Genomic DNA, 24,179 nt, shown 5'->3' with positions numbered 1-24,179 from the left:
TGTCATTAAATGTCACATACTGAGTCACATAAGTTTCCCCTAAGGGTCAAAAGGACTTGAGTCAACCTGAGCCAAGCTTAATGGAAGATTCTAACATCAGATAAAAGGGTGAGGGTAAACTAGCAGAGGCGTGCTCAGCAATGTGCATATGAAGAGCAGGTGTCCCACCCCACCCCGCCCCACCCAGCAGGGTCCAGATGGAGGATCCAGGCCCTGGACCCCATCTGTCCAGTCTCAGAGGGAAGCACAGCTCTACCGCTGAGATGAAGCCTTTAGCTCTCACCGTCTGACCTCACAGCATATTCAAGTCACACACTGACTAGCTGGGACTTGTTCTCATGACAACAGTAGGTGTCCAGGAAAGCCAGCAGAAGTGCATTAGGCCGCTTGAACATGTCACTGGGGAGGAAACAAACAAACAAATCCCCCCCCCCCAAAAAAAAAACCCACAACGTGAGAGCTGTGAGTTGAGTTATTCAATGTCTTACTCAGGACCAGAGCCTGGGAGCTGTGCCCTCCGGAGCTCAGGAAAACTGCTTTGAGGTGGTACAAGGAGAAGTCAGTATCTATGAGATTTTGGTGAAGGGCTACATGCAATTGAGCACGCATCTGAGTTTTTGCTAGTCACAAGAACTACATCTTAATGACTGGCTTTAGTGCTTTATTGCATATGCAAAGATGCAAGAATTTGGGTTCAAAATTTTTTTCCTGAAAATATCCAACTCCCTACGTTCTGTTCTGCCAGTTTTCCCAGAGCATGGCATCCCTCATTCCTCATCTCCACCCTTAACTCTTCAGGAGGTAAGATGTGCTAAAGATCAGGGACTGCAATTGCTAATGACTCAGTCCTTAGCAGAGCCAGAAGGTGAATGACATTCTTTGGTTGGCAGTGCCCCCTCATGGTCATGCATTGCACCAAGGGTTGGGGGTCACTTCACGATCATTTTGTCCAGTGGTGCCAGGAAGGCTCCTTGCTAGGTCAGGTCAGGATTTCATGGATAGGCCAATCAGTGGTATTTCGGGACTAGACCCTATTAACAGTAGCCAAAAATCTCTAGGTCGCCTGTCTTACTAGTGTGTTATGGTCCAGGAAAAGATTCCCTTTGGTTGCTTTTTCCCATATCTACAGGTACGCTACTACAATCATTGATCTCATAAAGAACTATATTATTAGCTTAATCCTTTTAAGTCTCCTAGTCATCATTATCTTATCAGGGGTTCAGTCACACATATGGTAATGCAACAAATCTTGTCAAATACGCAGAATATAGGTCATATAGCTAGTAGCTTTAATCGGGTGAACCAAATATTTAGGCCAAGAGCTTCTAGCATCGAATCAGTTTCTTCTTTTCTTTCCTTTTTTTAAGGGGCCATCAAAACTGAGAGAGTTAATCACTTAAGGAAGAAACCTGACTTTTCATGTGGGTCATGAAATGTGTTACCTTAAAGGATTTATCTGGTGTGAAAAAGCTGCATTCAGTCTGAATCATGATGGCACAGGTCCTCCTGAGACATGGTAAGGATATCGAGGAACATTTGATTTTTGTAACACCACTTTTCTCATCACAGAGGTCTCAGAATTCAGTAGAATAATAGCCTAAGTATTGTCATTTATGGCCTAGTGAATGAATTCTGATAAAGCTTCAATATGGCTGGTTACATCCTGCACTCCTACTGAAGGTGCAGAAATGGCTAAGTGGTCATACCATTGAAATACAGATCACTTGGGCCACTGGGTTTATACCGACGGTAAATTTGTTGGGTTGATACCTAAATTGGCATGACAGTGGCCTTGAGTCCACAGGAATCCTATGGTACGTCTTCCAATGCCTCCTGGAAGAAGCCAAGTTCCTTCATTAGTTCCTCAAATCCATTGAGTTCCATTAGGAGCAACCCAGTGTATCTCCAGTTCTGTGATCTAGCCTCTAGCTGTATTGCTCTCTCTAAGGATAACGATGTATTGGCATTTTTCACAAGGCGCCAAGCCCCATTATCTACTGTTATCAGGCTGATTATCCTTAGCATAGTTTAACTGTTGCCAACATAAGGGAGCTTTTCAACTTAAATGACCATAGCCTGGTGTTGACCATATAAATCCGCCCCATAATTGGGGGAGGTTTCCTCCTAATAAAGTGGCAAGTTTATGGGTTTTGACTAAATTAAACTCTTTTGTTCTGGTTGAGCCTAAGTAGCAGTTAAAGAAGATTCATATTTAGGGTCAGTGTCGGAGCAGGTTTATGGATCAGCTAAGTGAGGGCATCCCATCGAGTCATAGCAATAGTGGCCTGAACAGAACTATAATGTCTTTGTTCTACAATACATTTACTGAGGGCCATCCAGTCAGAGTCTTAGAGAGGAGAAACCCACCAAGGTTAATAAAAGTACTGGAGGTTGGTAGTGAGACACAAACTCAACCACTGGATCGAATTCTAAAAACTGCATAGGTTCATTCTCATAACAGAAAACATTTAATTCCATGCAGAAGTCCAAGAAATTAAGAAAACACTATATCAGAGTTCCTGTTGCGTCTCAGCTGGTTAAGAACCAGACATAGCGTCCATGAGAATGAGAGTTTGATCCCTGGTCTCACCCAGTTAGTTTAAGGCTCCGGCAATGCCACAAGCTGTGGTAGAGGCTGCAGGTGTAGCTCAGATCTGGTATTGCTGTGGCTGTGGTGTAGGCTGGCGGCTGCAGCTCCAATTCGACCCCTAGCCCGAGAACTTCCATATGTCACAGGTGCAGCCATAAAAGAAAAGAAAAGAAAAGAAAGAAAAGAAAACACTATAATGATCATATGAGTCAGGTTTGGCATCTTGGACACCGTCCTGTTCTGACATTGTCTTCTCACCCTGGTGCAGGTTACTTTCTCCCACGTTTGAGCATCATTTTAAGGTGATTCTGAGTTAAGCAGTCATAATTTTTTTTTCCTGAAAATATCTAACTATCTAAAGGCTTATTTTACTAGCTTTTCCAGAGCACAGAGTGCCCCATTCCTGACGTCCACCCTGAATTGCTTTCGGGGTGTGTTAAACATCAGTGTCTGCAGTGCTGATGACTCAGTCCTAGTAGAGCCAGATGGTGAGCAGCATGTTTTAGCTGGCAGGGTCTAGATCTGGAACTGGAACCGCCTAACTAATGGGGGGAAACTGGCCCCTCCTGATTGAGGAGCTAAGGGGTCACATTACAAGGAGTGAGTGCAATCTGGAAAATGTGTAGTGAGCACATTTGGCCCCCTACCTCTCAGTGAAAGCAACTCTAACCCCTGAATCCGAGCACTCCGTAAAATAAATGGCAGCAAGCAGACTGGAAAAGGAAATCATGAATTGAGCCCTGCAGAACCAACGGTGAGTTTTATCTTTTTCCCCCCCTCAGGTATGGACTCAAATACAGCCTGAAGTCCATCTGTACACCAGGTGCAGATTGAGGGAAAGGGGTCAGAGAGCCCTGCTGTTCTGTTTTTGTTTGTGTTTCTTTTGTCTCTTCCCATCCCTCCCCACCCTGTCACCCCCCACACCAGGCAATCACAGTGTCTGTGACATCAGAGGTGGCTGCATGGGAGACTAATTCTGAGGGAAGGGGACCATCTCTCACACAAGGGAGGGAACCTGTGGTCCCAAGAGCACATGGAGAATCTTGCTGGCTTTGGTTTTCTCTTTCACCTCTCCCTGCTTGGTGTTAAAAGCAGACAGCGCTGCAGGAAACGCCCAGCACAGCAAGTGTGAAGCCCACTCACCGCCTCAGGCGACTGGAGGGAGAATTCCTGTGAGTGGGAAAGTGTTGCAGAGATTGTAGAGAGAGGAGATTAAGGAATAAATCTCACTTGACGGTGTTTGACAACTAGGTCCACCCCTTAGCTGCACATGCATAAATCTGACCCTAAACACTTTGCCAACTGATCTCAGGGTGGATCACCAGCCATGTCCTAGACTGGCCACTAGGTGGTGCACAAGGTGCTGTGGGAATAGAACCACAAATGCTTTGAAAACTGCAGAACTGCCCAGCAAAGACAAGTGGGCAAGTCTGCATCCATTAACCCCAAGCTCCCAATCCATCCCACTCCCTCCCCCTCCCCCTTGGCAACCACAAGTCTATTCTCCAAGTCCATGGTTTTCTTTTCTGAGGAAAGGTTCATTTGGGCCATATATTAGATTCCAGATGGAAGTGATATCATATGGTATTTGTCGTTCTCTTTCTGACTTACTTCACTGTACAGCACTGGGAACTATGTCTAGTCACTTAGGATGGAGCATGAAATGTGAGAAACAAGAATGGGTACATGTATTTGTAACTGGGTCACCATGCTGTACAGTAGGAAAAAACTAATAAAAAGTATTGGGGAAATAAAAACATAAATATGGAATTATATATATATTTAAAAGATAAGTGGGAACTCGCATTCCCTAACTGAGTCAATTCCCTGCTAACAAAAACAACACTGAGCATTCCTCATGGTATTTAAACACTGCCTACAGCCCATAACGCAATATTCAAAATGTGCAGGATACAATCCAAAAATACCCGACATATGGAGAGCCAGGAGGATCTCAACATCTCGATATGAGAAAACCAAGTACACAGAGCTCAATCCTGAGCTATCACAGACATTGGAATAACAGATAACTGAAAGTAGTTTTATGCCCATGGAAGACAATGAAAAGACAGAGAGACCTAGAGACAGGAAATAATACAGGTAAGAGAGGTATAAATGGAGAATTTGGTAAAGAAGGATGGGTGGTAGAGACAGACAGGTGGAGAGCTATAAAAAGATAGAAATAGAGAGGGGGAGAGAGAAAGAGGGGAGGTAAAGAGAAATAGAGAAGGCGAAGGAGACCGAACTGGAAGGAGAGACAGAGAAGCACAGAGGAGTGGACAGCCACAGGAAACAGAGATCTGTGCACCTAGCGATGGAGAGCCAGAGCGCTCTGCAGACAGGGTGGTGGAGAAAGCAGTGGGGAGATGGAGAAGCAGAGTAGTAGAGAGAGAAAGCAAGGCAGTGCAGGAGGCAGAGCTGTAAAACAGTGATAAGGGCCGTCTACATCCACACATCGTTAGGGGCTGTGCAATGGTAATTTGCTGATGGTGATATTTACCCTGCTTTTATGGGTTGTGACACTCCCATAAAAAGAGAACGTTCCTGCTTGAGTTCTGTGGTATCTTGAGATACAGTTTGTACCAAAATGGTGAGACAAAGGTTTGATTTTTTTAAAAATTTCTCTTGAACGATAATGAGATGATGCCTTAGCAACCTCCACAGGTCCCTTTTTTTGGTTTTTTTTAAGTATTACCAATGAATTTGTGTGGGTTTTTTTTTTTTTTTACGTGTTTTTAAATTTTTGTGTGGGTGCTATTCTTTGGTTGACATTGTCCTCTCTATGGCCAGCGGGAGCCACTGCAAGTTGGCCTCTGTGTCCTTCGACATGACCTCAGTGGTCTCTGACAGATTTTTTTGTTTTCAGCCAAGGCAGGATGACATGGGTTTATCTTCTTACATCTCCTGCCGCATCCTAGATTCAGCCCTTTCTCAACGGAGCACTTGGATGTTTAGTAAGAAATGGAATACTTATTCTAGCAAGGCTCGTGACTTCTGCCTTGTGAATGCTCCCAAGTTTTTTCACTGGATGACAAAAGAGAGGTAGTTTTTAGAGAAAAGCAATTCAAATTATAGACCATGTGTTTTTCTTTTTCACTAAACTCTTTAAAAATTAGATTTGCAGTTCCTTTATGCTGAAGTCTTGATATCAAACAGTATACACATAAATGTATAAAAATGTAAACAGTGTAATGACTGCTACCAACACTAACCCCAAGGGATGAAAAATACGACTTTTTTTCTTCTTCTTTTTCTTTCTTTTTTCTTCTTTTCTTCCAGGGTCTTTCCATGCATCCTCATCTTTCTCTTTCTTTGGGAACTGTGTGTTCCCTGAATATATTCAGTGCTCATTTTGCCCTCTTCATAACTGTGGTGTATAGTTCTTCTTACATTTTGGTGCAATATCTTTTTTCTTATTACTTTTTTGTTTTAAGAATTTTCTTTCCACTAGTGTGATGGCAGTTTTCTCCACTGTTATTTTTAAACCACGAGGCTTCTGTCCCAGCAAGTATTTCCCTGGGTCCAAGGCACCTGTGCTTGCTTCCTGTAGAACCACCTGGAGTACTCTGCTTTCAGAGCTGCTCCAGTGGGACCCTTGTATCCTCGGCACAGGTGGTCCCTGAAGCATTGGGAGGGGGGGTTGGAGGCCAGCTGGAGTCCTGTCCTTTCCTCTCTCCCCAGCTCTCCGTCAGGACCCTAGAAAATGAATCAGCTGAAAGAGAGATGCCAAAATAATGACCCAGGGGGCCATTTTCTGCATCCCTCTCTGAACATGTTTACACATAAATCCAAGCACATTGATACAGGCAGTGGGTGAAAATCTGCCTGTATATCACTTAAATTCCACCATGACTTTACGCATCCTGTTTGATCACCTATCCATCCATCCGTCCATCTCAGAATCCAAGTACATCAAAGATATATCTACTTCCTGAAGGGACGTCTGCTGAATAAAATACAGAATGCCCAAGTAAATTTGAGTTCATTTTTTTGGTCTCACAAATAGAATCACACTGTGTGTATTCCCTTTTAGCTCATTTGTCATATTTTGTTTCTACATTTACTTATGTTGCTGTCGTTTATTAAGTCATGCAGCTACATAGGACTATAGGTCATGCGTACACCATATGTTTTTTTCTTTGGATTATTAAACGACATGGATCTTTGCCCCCTTTCGGGAAATTTTAATAGTGTTGCCACAAACACGATCGTGTTCGTGTCCTGGTACTCTGTGCACACATTTCTGTTGGATTTACGCCTCATACTGGAAACACTTAGTCATCGTGGGTTTGAACACCTTTAAAGAGGTTTATTGTTGCTATTCCTGGGTAAGAAATGAGGTTTATTACTCCTTTTTTGCAGGAACTGTTCATGTTCTTTATTTTTCATTTTGTCTATCTTACAAAAGGATTTCTCTCTTACAAATTCAGGATTTCTCCTCGTGGCTCAGCAGAAATGAATCTGACTAGCATCCATGAGGACGCGGGTTTGATCCCTGGCCTTGCTCAGTGGGTTGAGGATCCAGCATTGCCGTGAGCCGTGGTGTAGGTTGAAGAGGTGGCTTGGATCCCATGTTGCTGTGGCTGTGGTATAGACGGGTGGCTCCAGCTCTGCTTCGACCCCTATCCTGGGAACCTTCATATGCCGTGGGTTCGGCTCTAAAAAGACCAAATTCAATGTATTGAAGCAAGCAAACTAAGGGTTTTTCCTGTCTCCCAGGATTTGCCTCTGTCAACCACCAATCTAAGAGCTTTATTTTACATTTTTAAATTGAAAAACTATGTTCCACCTGTAAGAAATTATAAGGTAATTGTCATTCTCTGTCCTGTTTTTTTCTTTTTTTTTTCACTCTTAAGGTCCACCCATGTTGTTGCAAATGGCAGGATTCCACACTTTTTGGGTCTGAGTGATATTCCGTTGCAATATAAACCACCAGTACTTTATCCATTCAGCACTGATAGACACTTAGGTTATTTCCATGTTTTGACTATTGTAAATAAGGCAGCGGTGAACCTTGAAGGGGTGCAGATTTTTTTTTTTGAATTAATGTTTTCATTTACTTCAGATAAATACCCAGAATTGCTGGATCATATGGTAGTTCCACTTTTACTTTTGTGGCTGAAACTCGGCCTCTGTCTGCCATTGCTGCCGAATAGAGACAGCATTTGGGGCAAAGGAGAAAAAGGTAGCTTTATTGCTTTGCCAGGCAAAGGGGGCCACAGCAGGCTGGCTAATGCCTTAAAGACTGTGCCCCCTTTGGGAGAGATTAGCAGGTGGTTTTATAGTTTGGGGAGCGGGAAAATGGGCCCCAAGATAAAGATCAGGGTAGAAGCAAGCTTGCATTGTCTTCCAAAGCTGGTGTTTAGTGGCCCCAGGACTGGTTCTGGTGGTTCTTCTTCTTCCTGGAGTGAAGAATGCTTCATCAAGTAGTTCTTCCATCTGTTGGGGGTTTTAGTTGGGCAGAAAGGCTCAGAGATACTGTTCTGCATATTTCTTGAGGAGGGACCAGGACCCGGCCCTGAGGCTGCACTATTTTTCTCTTGACTGCTCCCCCCAGGTCTCTGCATCCCCTCCCTTCCCTGCTTAGCAACTGCCCTTTGGAGCTCTGGGAAGGTTCCTGGAGGCTGAGGCTTATTCCCGAGAAAGCAGAAACGCAGGACGCAGAAAGGCTTGTGTGACCAGGAGCCTCACAGGGCCCTTCTTGCTTACACTTTTTTAAGGAAATCCCATACAGTTTTCGATAGCCACCGCACCAATTTACATCACCACCGGGGACGCACAAGTGTTCCCTTTTCTCCACATCCTCACCTACACTTGTTTCCAGTCTTGTTGATAATAACCGTTCTGACAGGAATGAGATGATATCTCATTGCTGTTTTGATTTCCACTTCCCTGAACTGCAGATAAATATCATATATTTTTCTGGTGTAAGTACGCCCCAAGTATTGTGTAGCACTATGTGGGTTTGTTGTTGTTGTTGTTTTTGTTCATTACATCTGACAACCCTATGTGAAGGCCCTTTCTTTATAATGAAAATATTGCTCTATCAAATTGATTTCGAATTGCACACACACACACACACACACACACACACACACACACACACAAATTTCCCTTTGAGGAGAGTTGAATTCTGATCAATATATCTGATCTTAATTTCTTGTAATAAAGCAGGATTAATGCTTATTGGGTTTAGTGTTGACGGCCTCAAAGTTTACCTCCAGATGTAAAGAGGAAGGTGGAGCAGGGAGATGATATAAGATGGTGTATTTCTGGACAGGACCATGGCAACAGCATGAACACTGAACCGCGGAACTGCAGGGAGCTTAGCCCAGTTCAGGACCGCTCACTCCACCAGACAACAGGCAAGCTGAATCTCCAGATCTAATTCCCACCCCATCTGGCCCCTCTGCTTGCAGTTCTGAGCTCCCAGTGCCCCTGGCTTCCCTTCTTCTGGAGAGAGCCTGACCCCGGCCTGCCACAGGGGGGCTCTCAAGAAATGGGTTGGCTCAGAGAGGCAGGGCTCCTCCCAGGGCTCCCCCAGCACCCACCCCCTGTGGCATCAGCTTGGTGGTCTTTAAGAGAGGTGCTCACTTCCCTGCCTGTCACATTTATTCCGAACCCCAGGGTAACTCAGTGCCACTGGCATGATGCGGTTCCCGGGGGTACTTCTCGTTTTCCTGGCTCCTGGTAAGTATGTTGCTTAGATGCTCCTGGGATTATTTTCTGTATTTTTTTAGCAATGGGGTCATACTATGAAATTAATATTTTCTTTTCCTCATTATTTTTTGTTGCTTTTCCCATTGCAGTCACTCAGGTATCTTCCAACGTGGAAGGGGATAAGATGTCAGTCACTAGGGCAACTGGGTCATCTCTTGTAATCACTTGCGATCTCACACAAAACATCAACTATATCCACTGGTACAGATTCCGGGAGGGGACAGTACCCCAACGCCTTCTCTACTATGACGTCTCCTCCTCAAAGGTTACGTTGGAATCAGGAATCAGTCCAGGAAGATATCATGCTTATCAAAGTGCAGGGAAGAGCTACCAATTTGTAATCTCAAATCTGGAAGAAAGTGATTCTGGCACGTACTACTGCGCTGTCTGGGAGAAGCACGTTGGCTCAGACTTCCTTTCCACTGCACTGGAAATTTTGCTTGTGGCTGCCAAGAACAGCCCTGGGACACATGTTAGATCAGCCCCTGCTTTACTTCCTGCCCCAAATTCTCTTGACTCTGAGCAAAGAGAAACCTGAGCTCACTGCCCACCCCACAACCTTTATATCACACTGCCAGCTCCTCTTCCCCACAACAGCCCTTGTTTTTCCTGAAAACTTTTCTCTATCTCCAGACCTTAGGCAAGCAATCTGATAGGCAGCATATTCTTTTATCTCCTCTAGAAGCTGATGAATTCTATTCAAACTTCACTTTAGGATAGACAGATCATCCAGGATTGATCTGCTAGGGGAGACATTTAGGAGAAGAAAATGGAAAGGTTAGTTATACTGCATCGTTTCTCCAGTCATTATCCAGAGAAAATGGCAGGAGATGGAACTTCTGCATTCCTCAGGAATATGAAAAATGATAAAAGATGGAAAAGAAAACTTTGGAATTCCTGAATTTCAAGCTGGTATCCAATTTATCTTTTTGACACACTGATGTTTTCCTCACTTAACCAACCAGGTCACGTTTGACATAGTGAAAGTGTAGGGAAACAAAAGTGATTGCTCTAGGTATGCCGACCACTGTATTCTACTTACACCTTCCTCTCAAGTAGAGCCCACAGCCAGAACTGCTCTGTCTTAAAGTAATTCCAAAGCTACTTTCCATCCCTCCCCCCGACAATGACATGGCCAAGGCACAAGCTGGAATGAGTCTTATCAGATTATTTTTTTTCTCAATTCAAATTAAAGAACACTTTGAAAAATCAGACAATGAATACTATATATTTCAATTGAAAAGTCATATAGGAAAGCGATGTAGCTTTCTCACTGAGCTAGGTTTAAGGATGTAAAATTAATATTGAATTAGAGAAATGCCAGATTCATATCTTTACGATCTCTTGTGTACTGGATTGCTATTCCAGATTTCTATCAGAGCAGTACTTCTTGAATTGTAGTCCATGGACCTATATCAGAAGTACCTGGATTGGAATAAAACTGCCAGTTCTGGGTGGTACTCAACACAATGATCCAAATCTTGGAATGAAGACTGAAAATGTGCATTTTAAAAATATACTCTAGGAGGTCCCGTTGTGGTGCAGCGGCAATGATTCCAACCAGGAACCACTAGGTTGCAGATTCGATACCTCGCCTCGCTTGGTTGCTGTGGTGTAAGTCTCAGATGTGGCTCAGATCTGACCAATCCACTTTTGTAATGCTCTCACATTAGCTTCCTAAAGCACAGATCTGATCCTGTTGCTTTCCCTCCTAAAGCCTTCAGTAAGTCCTCCTCATCAATTCTTTTTAAAAAATGATTATTTGAAAATTCTGTAAAAAGTAAAAAATTCTCCAAATCCTTCCTTCTTAAAATGTAAATGTTAAATAAAGTTGTTTCTTCCAATTACAAGCATCTCTACCCAAAGATCCAATTAGTCTCCTACTTGTTCTTTTTAACTCACATCTCTAATGGTTTTTAATATAAACCTAATTTAAATGGTCTTCGGTAAAGGGCTATTTTGGTTCCCCAACAGATAACCAAGAGTCCAAATCTAGTTTTTTTTTTTTGTTTTTTTTTTATTTTATTTTCCCACTGTACAGCAAGGGGGTCAGGTCATCCTTAGGTGTATACATTGCAGTTACAGTTTTTTCCCCCACCCTTTCTTCTGTTGCGACATGAGTATCTAGACATAGTTCTCAATGCTATTCAGCAGGATCTCCTTATAAATCTATTCTAGGTTGTGTCTGATAAGCCCAAGCTCCCGATCCCTCCCACTCCCTCCCCCTCCCATCAGGCAACCACAAGTCTCTTCTCCAAGTCCATGATTTTCTTTTCTGAGGAGATGTTCATTTGTGCTGGATATTAGATTCCAGTTATAAGTGATATCATATGGTATTTGTCTTTGTCTTTCTGGCTCATTTCACTCAGTATGAGATTCTCTAGTTCCATCCATGTTGCTGCAAATGGCATTATGTCATCCTTTTTTATGGCTGAGTAGTATTCCATTGTGTATATATACCACATCTTCCGAATCCAATCATCTGTCGATGGACATTTGGATTGTTTCCATGTCCTGGCTATTGTGAATAGGGCTGCAATGAACATGTGGGTGCATGTGTCTCTTTTAAGTAGAGCTTTGTCCGGATAGATGCCCAAGAGTGGGATTGCAGGGTCATATGGAAGTCCAAATCTAGTTTTAAAAAAAATCTATCATTTTCCTGAAATTTAAAAATGGCTTACCATATTTTTACACAAGCATGGCCTTGGAGCATTGGCTGGAGGAGTTCTGCTTCATTTACGTTTCAGTATTCTTATGTCATTGTCATATTATGTCAATAACTGCATAAGTGTTAAGATCTGCCATGCCAATTGGCTATTCATTATTATTCTTAAATTTTTAAAAACTATTTCACACTTATCCTACAGTTTTCAGTCTAAATGAACTTAACCAGCTCATCCTTAACCCTTCTACCACAGAACAAAAAGAAAAAAAGTCTTCTTAATTCTGATAGGAATTACAGATAATTCCTATATGAGAATTTAGGAAATATCAGCATCTTTATGATACTGATATTTCCATCATGATAGTACTATGTCTCTTTATTTATGCAGATTTAATTTTATGCCTTTTAGTAAAACTTCATCCTCTTTTCTCATATAGTTTTTGTGTTTTCTTATAAACTTAATAAAAGACTTTATAACTCTTTACCTACTAGCATTTTATCACTTAAATCTGCCATGGAGGAGTTCCCGTCATGGCACAGTGGCAACGAATCCGACTAGGAACCATGAGGTTGCGGGTTCTATCTGTGGCCTTGCTCTGTGGGTTAAGTATCTGCCGTTGCTGTGAGCTGTGGTGTAGGTCGAAGATGCAGCTTGGATCTGGCGTTGCTGTGGCTCTGGCGTAGGCTGGCGGCTACAGCTCCGATTAGACCCCAGCCTGGGAACCTCCATATGCCGCAGGTGCGACCCTAAAAAGACAAAACACACACACACAAATAACAACAACAACAACAAAACTGCCATGGATCTTGAAATGTAGACAGCTGTTAAAGCTCCTGATATTTCTACTCATGGTCTTAGAACAAGGAAAAACAGAGCACAAAGTATCAGAAAGATACAGAGCAGGTATCGCTGAAATCTCCGTAAGTGCAAAGGGTATTTGACAACTCAAGGTACTCATAACTTAATTCTCAATTAAACTTTCTAAACACAACTTTCATCCAGAACTCTCTTCCACTTCTATTGTGTTAGAGGTGGTAAGCTGCTATGAATGGTCAGTTGCTGAACTTGACCTCCTCATACTTTCATTCTCAGGGCAGAGGCAGTAATTGTTCATGAGACTTAGGCCAGGACAGGATGGCTCTGGAGTGGAAATGGGGATACTCAAGGCCTGTCCTCTCTGGATACTGGAAGATGGACAGCTCATTTATCCTCAAAGGAGCAATCAGTTGCTTTTGGCCATTTCTTTTTCTTCTAATCCAAGATGCTTTAGATCAGGGAACAGCCTCTGGGAAAACGTTCAACATATCACAGACTTGGCATTGTTTTCAAATTTTAGTTTACATAAGGAATCTATTCTACATTGGTCTTCTTTTATTCTATATAAAATACAACATCTCAGAGCTTCTTTCCTCAATTGACTAGCATTGCTGTGGTAAAGAGTAGTGTTGCCCAATGATTGGAGAACTTGGCATTTCTCAGTGCATTTGTGTTGGCAATATTGCATTTTCAGTTCCTGAAGAGCTTCCTCCTTTGAGAAATACATTCCCAAATCCGTAACAGAGCAGCCCTGGTGTTTGTGAGAACAGAAGGTTCTTCCCTTTGATGCAAACCCTGAGCTGTTTTAACAGAGCTGAACACCTGGAAATAAAAGTCTTCATTCTTTGAATACTCTTCCTGGTAATTTAGAAAAGCAGGTGGTTAACCAGTTGGTGCTGAACTCTTCTTTTCCTGCTTTTATGCTTTCATCTTTTATCGGTGTTTTCAAAGACTGCTTCTCTGTGGAAAACAGACATTTCGGCCCATAAATCTGAAGAAAACTTAAAACATCAGATGCCATGAAAGCTATATTCAAGGACTTTCAAAGGCACCCAGAAGATCAAACTGCCAGCAAAGATTTCTAACTGCTACTCATGTTGTGAACCTAGGAGAAGCTGGGTTTTTTGTAGGAGCTTTAACCAGTGTGATAACTGGAAGAAGATATTTGGAAAGGCACTGGAGCTCATAGTAGCTCCCTATGGTAAGTAACTTTTTTCTAATTTTCCTTCAGTAATGCAAAACGGACAGATGCTTTTTAGAATTATGATCTAACAGCTCCATTCTTGGACTCAGCATATAAACACCAATTTTGTAGCTATTGGTCACTGTACGTGGAATCAAAACTGCCTTGTAAATGGTTGATTCTCATCCCTGCTTATAAGAAGACTGAAATTCTTCATTTAGAACACGCACGCACACACACACACACAGACTCAGGCTGGCTCTTAAAATATTTTGAGGACCATGTCAATTTCATGGTTTCATTATTCCTGCAGCATTATCATATTATGTCCTCATGTTGATAAAAGTTATCGGTTCAAGTTTCTTTTCTTGAGGATCGCCTCTTACGTGAGAAATCGTTTTCTTAATTTCTCTTCTCTGCAGTTTGAGATAAACACCCTACTCCTTTCTCCCAACAACTGGCAAAACCCACATGATTCATTGTCATCCCATCCCGAACAGCAGTGCAAGTAAAAATCTTATAGGAAATGACTATAGAACATCAGTAAATCCCATTTCTTATTACTTTAGCTTTTGGAGGCAGGCTGAGACAATATTCAAGAAGTAAGGTCACTTAAATATAGATGGAAACATCATGAGTTTGAAATTCTTATTTAAATGTGAATTGACTCTAATTATTCGATAGGTAGAAGAAAAATGAGAAGGAAAAAAGGAGAACACGTAGCTCACCATAGCAGAGGGTATGGTTGGAGAAATACAGTGTTTGCTATTACAACCAGTAAAGTACCCCTTGCACAAAAAGCAAGATGTCTAAAATTCAAACACATTATAACCCAACTATATGCATAGCATGCATAAAAATGCACCACTCTCGGTGTACTGATTTAGGAGAAAAATTAGGAATTTTGCTGCACTGGAAGAAACTGACCAGAATTTTTTTTTTCTTCTTAAATGAGAAGTTGAATTTTTCTCTTCCTAAAATATTACCTCATTAATGATTAAAGCTACTCCACACTAGCTTAAAGAGAATATTAATAAGGTATTTGTGTTTCATTTGGAAATCAAAGTGGGTAGGGTTCCAACGTTTATCATTTTCCTTTTAGATTAGCCACAAACGGATAAGCGAGTTAACATTCCAGAATGCAAGTGATTTGCCTCTGTACACACGTGATAGTTTGTTATATATTTTGACATTATATCTGCAAGAAACTCAGGAACCATAGCCTTTTTGTTTTGTTTTGTTTTGTTTTGGTCTTTTTGCCATTTCTTGGGCCGATCCCATGGCATATGGAGGTTTCCAGGCTAGGGGTCGAATCGGAGCTGTAGCCACCGGCCTACGTCAGAGCCACAGCAGCGCGGGATCCGAGCCGTGTCTGCGACCTACACCACCGCTCACGGCAACGCCGGATCCTTAACCCGCTGAGCCAGGCCAGGGATCGAACCCGCAAGCTCATGGTTCTTAGTCGCATTCGTTAACCACTGAGCCATGATGGGAACTCCAACCATAGCTTTTAATATTGCTCTAAGTACATATACTTTATTCAGCAGGTGAAAAAACTAACAAGTGGACCTCTCAAGCAGTTCAGCAGATTTATAGGGTAGATTCAAATTATGGTGGAGACACTGAGAGTCAAAATAGGGAGTATTCTTACTCAAGCTAAAACTTCAAGTGAAATTCCAAAATAAAATGTGCTTCTGATGAGCATTTTCTGAAGAGAGGCAATATTCTGATAGGTGTATTGCTTGCTAAGTTTAGTAGAAGAGCATTACTGAAAATAATACATTTTTATTGAAGTATAGGTGATTTATAACGTTGTGTTAGTTTCAGGTATACAGCAAAGTGATTCAGTCATATACATATATCCGTACACATGCACAAATTCTTTTTCAGATTCTCTCCCATTATGGGTACGGAATATAGTTCCCGTGTTATATGGTTGATCCTTATTCTTTATTTTATATACAGTGGTGTGTATCTGTTACTTCCAAATTAGGAGTTTGGGATTAATAATACATTTTTAATAGAGGTTTTGAAAATATTGCCATTTTGTTTCTACATTCAAGACATCACAAATAATTTCTCGCTCTACTCAAAAATCTGGAGTGGTTCAGATGTAAAGTTGAAAGGTTAGATAAAATTAGAAATAAGGAGAATGCCCTCACTTCAGAAGAGGCCCACATTTAGAGCTAAAAGTTCATCTTTATAGGTCATCAAGTTCGCATGGATGCTCATTCCCATTGCAAAAGTGATTGTTTAAAAATATGATAAAGTTCCTCCTGTCATGTACTAAAAGGAGAATTAAAATATTTACTGTTCATTTCAGAACCAGTTAAATGAAGAATGAGCTTCCACAGACTTGCAGAACAAGAGAATGTGTTATGTGGCCAAAGAGAGCATAAGTTACAAAACACAGGATCAGAAAGGGAGGTAGTTTAGAAGCCATCAAAGATTCTCACTTGTAGAGAAGCCGTCAAATTTCCCTGACCTCCTCCTCCATCCCTGATCCCACCACCCACCCATCCTCTTTCAAACAGACTCCACCATGAGAGAACAAAAGAGATTAAAAGAAATTAACGTGCTCATGAATGTTAGAAGCCTTGCTATGGGGCAGTTAAAAGTCATACCCCATCCCTGCACATGGAGAAAATACGAAGGCCAAGGTGTAATCTCGCTCTGCTGCTTATTAGCTGTGACTCTGGGCAAGTGACACAAAGTCTTGAACTTCTCCTCCCCTTGAAACTAAGAACAATGAGAAGCACCTGACAAACTAGCGGGGCTGAAATCCACGGTGAGCACGGACTCAATGGAAGCCTTTCTTCCTCTTACTACTCACTAGGTTTTTCCAAACCACACAGTGTTCATGTTTTTCTCTCTCTCTCTCTCTCTTTTTTTTTTCCAAATAACTCTTTTTCATTACTGTTTTGTTTTCCTCTACAGATATAAACCTTGCTTCAGACCTTTCCCCCAAGCCCACAGTGTTTCTTCCTTCGATTGCTGAGATAAAGCTCCATAATGCTGGAACATACCTTTGTCTTCTGGAGAATTTTTTTCCTAATGTTATTAAGGTTTATTGGAAAGAAAAGAATGGCAACAAAGTCCTGGAATCCCAGCAGGGAAATACCATGAGGACGACTAACACATACATGAAATTCAGCTGGTTGACTGTGAGCAAAACAGCCATGGATAAAGAACACAAGTGTGTCGTCAAACACGAGAAAAATAGAGGGGGAGTTGATCAAGAGATTATTTTTCCTTCAGTGAATGAAGGTATGTGCATATAAATATAACCTCAAGAACAATGTGTGAAAAAAAAATCCCTTTTTCTGTCAAGCATTAATGAAAAAACAAGTCTAAGTCTTTAGAGTATTATGTTTCATTTAAAGGTGGCATAAATATCCCATTTCTGCATAGAATTAAATGGGGTAGACTTTGACACAGAAAAAAGAAAAAAAAAAAGTTTAACCTTTCTCAGCATCATTTTCATCTTCCGAAATCTTAAATGTCTTTGTGATGTTTCTTAGGGTTGTTGCATGGCTGAAATGAGAGGACATACATGAAAGCATCTAGCAACTTAGCATAAAACAAATGCAGAAGAGGTGATGCCACTCTAGATGATCAGAGTTGATGAGGAATTAGGAACCATTATGCTTCTTTCAGGGATGTAGACTTAATAAGCAAAGCCACTCTCACTTCAGTCCTGCCTTCCTGAAAGCATAACTCAGAAACAAAGAGTTATTAAATGACAAAACGGTGTTCTGGGAGTTCCTATAGTGGCTCAGTGGTTAACGAACCACCCGATTAGTATCCATGAGGATGCAAGTTTGATCCCTGGCCCCGCTCAGTGGGTTAAGGACCTGGCATTGCAGTGAGCTGTGGTGTAGGTCTCATATGTGGCTCGGATCCTGCATTGCTGTGGCTGTGGTGTAGGCTGGCGGCTACAGCTCTGATTAGACCCCTCCCCTGCCTGGGAACCTCCATATGCTCTAGAAAGGACAAAAAAACAAACAAACAAAAAGGAGTCATTTTTGCTTCTCCTTGTGTTAGGATGCACTTTTTAAGTATGGGAGACAAGTGTGTAACAAATGTGCAGAGACTTTGCTGTGTACCAGTGCGAATTTCTGAAATAAGTCTTTATCTTCTCCGATCTTTAGTTTATCCAGTGATCAATTAAGATTTGAATGCTTGCCTTGGCTTTGTCTTTGGGCTGAGGTGAAGAGCTAATGCAATTATGTCAGTGAAAACACTTGCTTTCCAAAACATTAGTGGATGTGTTTGTTTATTTATTTATTTATTTATTTACTTTTTCTGGTGACACCCGAGGCATGTGGCAGTGCCCAGGCCAGGGGTCAAATCGGAGCTATGGCTGCTGGCCTATGCCACTGCCACAGTAATGCGGGATCTGAGCCGTCTGTGACCTACACCACAGCTCATGGCAAGCCCGATCCTTAACCCACTGAGGGAGGCCAGGGATCGAACCTGCACTCTCATGCATACTAGTTGGTTTCCTTACCGCTGAGCCATCACGGGAACTCCAGAAGTTTTCTGTTTTCCATAAAAGCTAAGAATGTGATATGGAAGCACAAATCATGAAGTGACTTTTGAAGCAAGAGAAAACTAATCTGGTCCAAGTTTTTGACCAATCCTGACTAAGAAAGACATCTTAGGATGCACAACCGCTGACAATGCAGAATTTTCACTTTATTGTTTCTACCTCAATCTATTCATAGTAATAGGAGATTTATTTATCTTTTAATGAATATGGTTACTATAAGCCAAACAGATTTCTAAGACACATTAGGATCAGTTCTTGATATTTTAACATCAAAACACCATGTCATTCTTGGCATTTACTGCAAAGTTTTTAGATCTCAAACTCAATTTTTAGATTGTACTGAAAAAAGATCTGATCGAGGGCATAACATGACATAGCAGAACCACATCTACACTGACAAGAACACATCCAGAAGAAAAAGGATAAAAATTAAACAACCATTATGGCTCTGATTTTTCCTGCCTCCAACAATTCCTTATCTTAAAAAGAAAACCTTGTCTTTGTATGCTTGCCTTTTTTACTTTTTTACACTGCAGATAAACACAGCTCTCACCTCAGGCTTTAAAGAGTCAGAGAGCCATAAATGCGATTTGGCCTGTTTTTCTATATCTGGAATTTTCTATCCCAGGAATGGCACTGAAGTGCTGAGCTCCTGTAATAAAAAGGTTATTTATTGCTAAGAATAATTAAGCTATCTAGAAAATAAGATGTTTTTAGTATCCACTGTGGTGGAATTACGTTCTCTCTTTATAGATTATTTTTTCTCTCTCTTTCTATGGGTTATTTGACAAAGCACTTTCCACGTGATCTATCTCATTTAATCCCTACAACGGAGCGTTTGATGCTGGCTCTGCCATCACTGGTATGAACGTTATTTACCCTCCACCCCTTACTCCTCCTTGGTAACATGCAGTCCCTCAATATACAACCCCCTCCAGGGTCACTGGGGAGTAGAGAAGACAGAGCATGTGAAGGACTTAACGGAGTGCCTGGCCCAGATCCATTCACTCCGGAGCTCTTAGCCTTATTGATATTGTGTTTATTACGCCCACAAACACCACAACTGCAGAAAATCATGTGCAGGAGGTGGGGGTGCTGCAGATGTGTGATTTGGAAGGGTACGGCTGCTTTCCTTTGCTTAGATGGGAAGCCGCCTGAACCAGACTCCTTTGAATGTGAGAGTCTGTGGTAGGTTCTGGGACTGGATGAATTTGATTTGCTAGCAACTCTTCATCTCCAACGTGTGTGCTGAAGACTCTAGAGCAGCCGCTCTTTCTGTTGATCTTTCTGAAAAGTATTTCTCAAATACCTACTTTTCAACAGGCACTGTGCCAGGAGCTATGAACCCAGAAGGAAAACAAGGTGGTCTTGAATATTTACCTCTAGTTGTGATTTTAAAAAAAAGAACGAAAATGTACCTTTGAGGAACTTCATCATTTTCATGTGCTGAAAACAATACGTAGATTAGATCTACTGAACTACATTGAATCGGATGAAGTTTCCTGCAGTTGTGGCGCTCCTATTGTTAATGATTGTCTCTCTGCTGGCAGATCGTATTATATGTATGATATATATGTGTTACACACATGCCTACATCCATATGTGTTACACTCATGAATATCTATGCACACTATCAAAGAAGGGGCATGAAAACTGACTAATACTTGCTCTCATTTCTTGTAGTTGTCTCCTCAGCTGTCATGCCTACTGATTCTCCAAATGATTGCTTGAAGGATGAAAGTAGTAAGTTTTTGTACATGTTTGTTTTTACGTTATGCTTTAGTCATTTTTTCCCTCCTGATTAATTAACTTATGAACTTCTCTGGCTTAAAGTGGAAAAGACGGAGTTCCCGTCTTGGCACAGCAGAAGCCAATCTGCCTAGGAACCATGAGGTTGGGGTTCAATCCCTGGCCTCACTCAGCGGGTCAAGGATCCAGCGTTGCCGTGAGCTGTGGTGTAGGTCACAGACGCAGCTCGGATCTGGCGTTGATGTGGCTGTGGCATAGGCCGGTGGCAACGGCTCCAATTAGACCCCTAGCCTGGGAACCTCCATGGCCCTAAAAAGACAAAAAAAAAAAAAAAAAAAGATAAAGTGGAAAAGACTAATCATCTAGAATTGTGAGTCTAACCATTTTCATAGTTTTAATGACTATCTACTGCCTCTCTGTCAGCCAGTTATGTGCATACCGGCTCATACTTATACACACATATATACATATATACACAATCTTAATAATAGGCGTGAGGAGAGTTCCCACTGTGGCTCAGTGGAAACAAACCCAACTAGAAACCATCAGGTTGCAGGTTTGATCTCTGGCCTCGCTCTGTGGGTTAAGGATCCAGCGTTGCCATGAGCTGTGTGTAGGTCGCAGATGTGGCTCGGAGGCCACATTGCTGTGGCTGTGGTGTAGGCTGGCAGCAGTAGCTCTGATTTAACCTCGAGCTTGGGAACTTCCAAATGCCATGGGTGTGGCCCATAAAAGCAATAAATAAATAAATAAATAAAATTAAAATAGCCACAGGCAATTAATTAATACTTGCTCTCATTTCTTCTAGAAGTCTCTGATAGTGATTCTAGAAAGGCCTGTGTAAGAAATGAAAGTGGTAAGTTTTTGCATATATTTGCCTTCATGTCATCTCCTAGCATTGTTCTTCTTCATGATCAAATTACCTTTAAAACTTTCCCATTTGGTGGTAGGAAAAAAGCAATTATTTCTGGAACAGTAGAGCTCACACATTTAATGAGTGTATCTCCTATCTCTGTGGGCAGATTTGACATATATGTGTGTTGTGTACACACACACACACACACACATATCACACTGTCGAATAAATTGGTATGAACAATTGACTAATGCTTGCTCTCCTTTCTTCTAGAAGTCACTAATTCTACAAAAGCTTGTCTGAAAGATGAAAGCAGTAAGTTTCATATATGCCTGTCTTTATGTCATGCTAGAGCACTGTCTTTAACTTTTAAATATTCCTGGTTTAAGGTAAAAAGCCAGAATGTCTGCATATTTAAGAATAGACTGGTAATATTTTAAAGTCGATCCATCATTTCCTAGCAGTAATCTTAACACAATACATACATATGAGATGACTGTAAATCAGAGTTGCAGTGACAGACTCTGAATTATTTCATCAACGAGCTGCCTTCATTTTGGTGGCTTGGGTTTCAAATGACCGAGCAAAAATGATACCAAGTCGCCTCTGGATTTCCTTAAGGCTTTGGACACTGCTAGCAGCTAGTGAGCTAAACTGACACTTACTGAGAGCTTCGCTGTATGTGAAGCTCTTCATTATATGCAAAAGCCTTGTACTGTGTTTCTTATATATTATCAGTGTGATTTTCATAATACTCCTATGAAGATGTGTATAATTTTTCCCCTTTTTAAAAATTAGGGCAATGAACCAAAATTAAGTCCCTGGTACCAAGCCACACAGCCAGATATGGGGTTTCAGCCTGGGCCATTTGAATTTCTCCTCAATTGTCTGTATCAAGACATTGATACAGAGCTAGAAATCCCAATGCTCTGGCCTCGAGACAAGAGGAACACATGGGTGGGGTTGTAAGTATACGAGCTTCTGACTATCACAGGCTGGACTTCAAACTCAGTTCCCTTATTGTTCCCTGCATGAAAATGGGTAAATTACTTCTATGTCTGAGCAAGACTGGTAGAACAGGGAACAAAGACACTTAAGTCTGTTCTTGAAGAAAAGCTCACATGTGTATATCATGAATTGTCTAGAATAAGGTATCCATTTTGCCGGCACAGAGTCAGTACTAGGTGGTGGCCCTTTCTGCCTGTGTGGGACGTTCTAAGCGAACTGAGATGCACTGGCTCTGGTCCTGCTGATCCTTCCTCCAGGCCCAGTATCGGGGGGCCTGGAACTCAGTGGCCATCTGACCACGGGCAGTGGGTTATGAGCACATCACCTCCTGATCCCGTTCCACACCAAGTGCTAATGATCCCGGAGTTCTGACTCTACGAAGATGAAGCATGGAAAAGGGACATTTCTGGGAGAACAGACTCAACCTTGTGGTTCGTTCATTCAGGAGCCACACCTGCCCCACCATCACTTTTAGTAATTATTTCCTGAAAGCGTATATTTCTTATAAAATTTCAAAGGAGAGTAAGTGCGATCATCTTATAACATCACAGCCACAATGAGAGACATTCAAGACACAGAGGTGACTGAGGCATGAGCTCCTAAAGTTCTAGGGATTTTGGATTAATTTTCTTCCATTGTGTACAATGCTGTCTTGATTAAAAGCTCCCACCCCACTGTGAACAACACCAGGAGATTTCATGAATCATACCTTTCTCAAGAGTCTCACTGAAGTACGTGTATGGCTCAAGTGCTTCCAAATCACCAATTACAATTTTATTTATTTAACTCTTGATGTCCAGGGTATGTATTGCACTCGGGGATGCAGGACTGCGGGGAAGCTAAGAATGTGTTTTTAAAGTCATATTGCTGGGATGCTGGATTGAAATGTGGTATCTCACACTTTCTAAGTGTGTGACATCAGGCAAATTCCTCCTCTCTGTCCTCAGTTTGTTTGTTAAATGGGACCAAGAATAAAAATCTCATTCATTATTGTAAAAATTAAGATTCAGGTTTTGCCTGCAAAATTCTAAGCGTATGTGGCATTGGTTAGTGGTTAGTGAATACTACCTATTATTAGTTCTTAAACATGTGGAAAGGGTAAAGAAAATGCTAAAAGCAACTTATCACAAGTGATTTTTTGCAACTGGACTCACTCGTTAAAAACACGACCTTACTTTTCAAGAAGGTTCTATTGAATTTAGAATTGAATTTTCAATAAGGTTCTATTGAATTTATCTGAAGTTGTTTTGAAGACTTGAATTTTGAACTGGATTCTGAGTTGTCCTGATTGGGCTGGTCGAGGTGGTAGTAGTTTGCTTTGGGGCTTAGTAATGTGGGGTATGAGAAATAACTAATTGTGACCCCTCCCCATCACTATGACCTAGCCTTTCAACAGAACAGATAACTCATCAAAATGACTTCTCTTAGATACCCTGCAGCTGCAGCTCGAGAACACCTCTGCCTACTACACCTACCTCCTCCTCCTCCTCAAGAGTACCCTCTACTTCGCCACCATCATCTCCTGTCTGTTTAGGAGAACAGTCTGCAGCAGTGGGAAGACCTCCTGACAGATGATGCCACCAAGGGCTCAACTTCGCTTCAGCATCATTGTCTCTACAAGTGTCTGCTGAGGATCTAGCTGGGCTTCCTTTCTGGGTTTGGCTTCTTTCAGAGAATGTGTACATCTTTGTATTAGGTCAACATTGCATAGGTTTTTTCAAACCACTGGGCAAACAGACCCTTGCACTGCATAACAAGGAATTCTGCCATGCCTCCGGGCAGGGCTGAGGGCTGGTCCCCGGGAGCCTTTCCCACCACTGTCCCTCAGTGTCATCAGCTCCTCCGGCTGCCTGAGTCCTCTTGCCTCGTGAGCACACACAGCACAGCGCACAGCTCCCCGTCTCCTCCCTCAGGGCCCCCACCCAGACCACAGGCCTGACCTTCCCTGTACACATCTGGAGCCCCCAGCTTTGCTGCTTCAATTCTGTTCTCTGATTTTCATAATAGGCACAATCAATTAAAAAGATATCCAAACTTCA

General features: G+C 41.8%; 1 gene segment (V, D, J or C); it reads left to right on the top strand.

Annotated features, from left to right (window-relative positions):
• Positions 1-3,272: 3,272 nt before the first annotated feature.
• On the top strand, positions 3,273-24,179 carry LOC110255503 (T-cell receptor gamma chain C region 5/10-13-like). The segment is given in 9 exon segments: positions 3,273-3,344; positions 7,021-9,280; positions 9,400-9,710; positions 13,936-13,993; positions 16,913-17,242; positions 20,211-20,270; positions 21,085-21,132; positions 21,406-21,447; positions 23,569-24,179. Coding segments are annotated over 8 exon segments (1,032 nt in total).

This window comes from Sus scrofa, chromosome 9 (assembly GCF_054392235.1).
Source record: "Sus scrofa isolate SSC_HxYL_T2T_F1_AM1 chromosome 9, Sscrofa_HxYL_maternal_Yorkshire_Landrace_v2.0, whole genome shotgun sequence".
Classification (NCBI taxonomy): domain Eukaryota; kingdom Metazoa; phylum Chordata; class Mammalia; order Artiodactyla; family Suidae; genus Sus; species Sus scrofa.
This window is presented reverse-complemented; position numbering and strand designations above follow the sequence as displayed.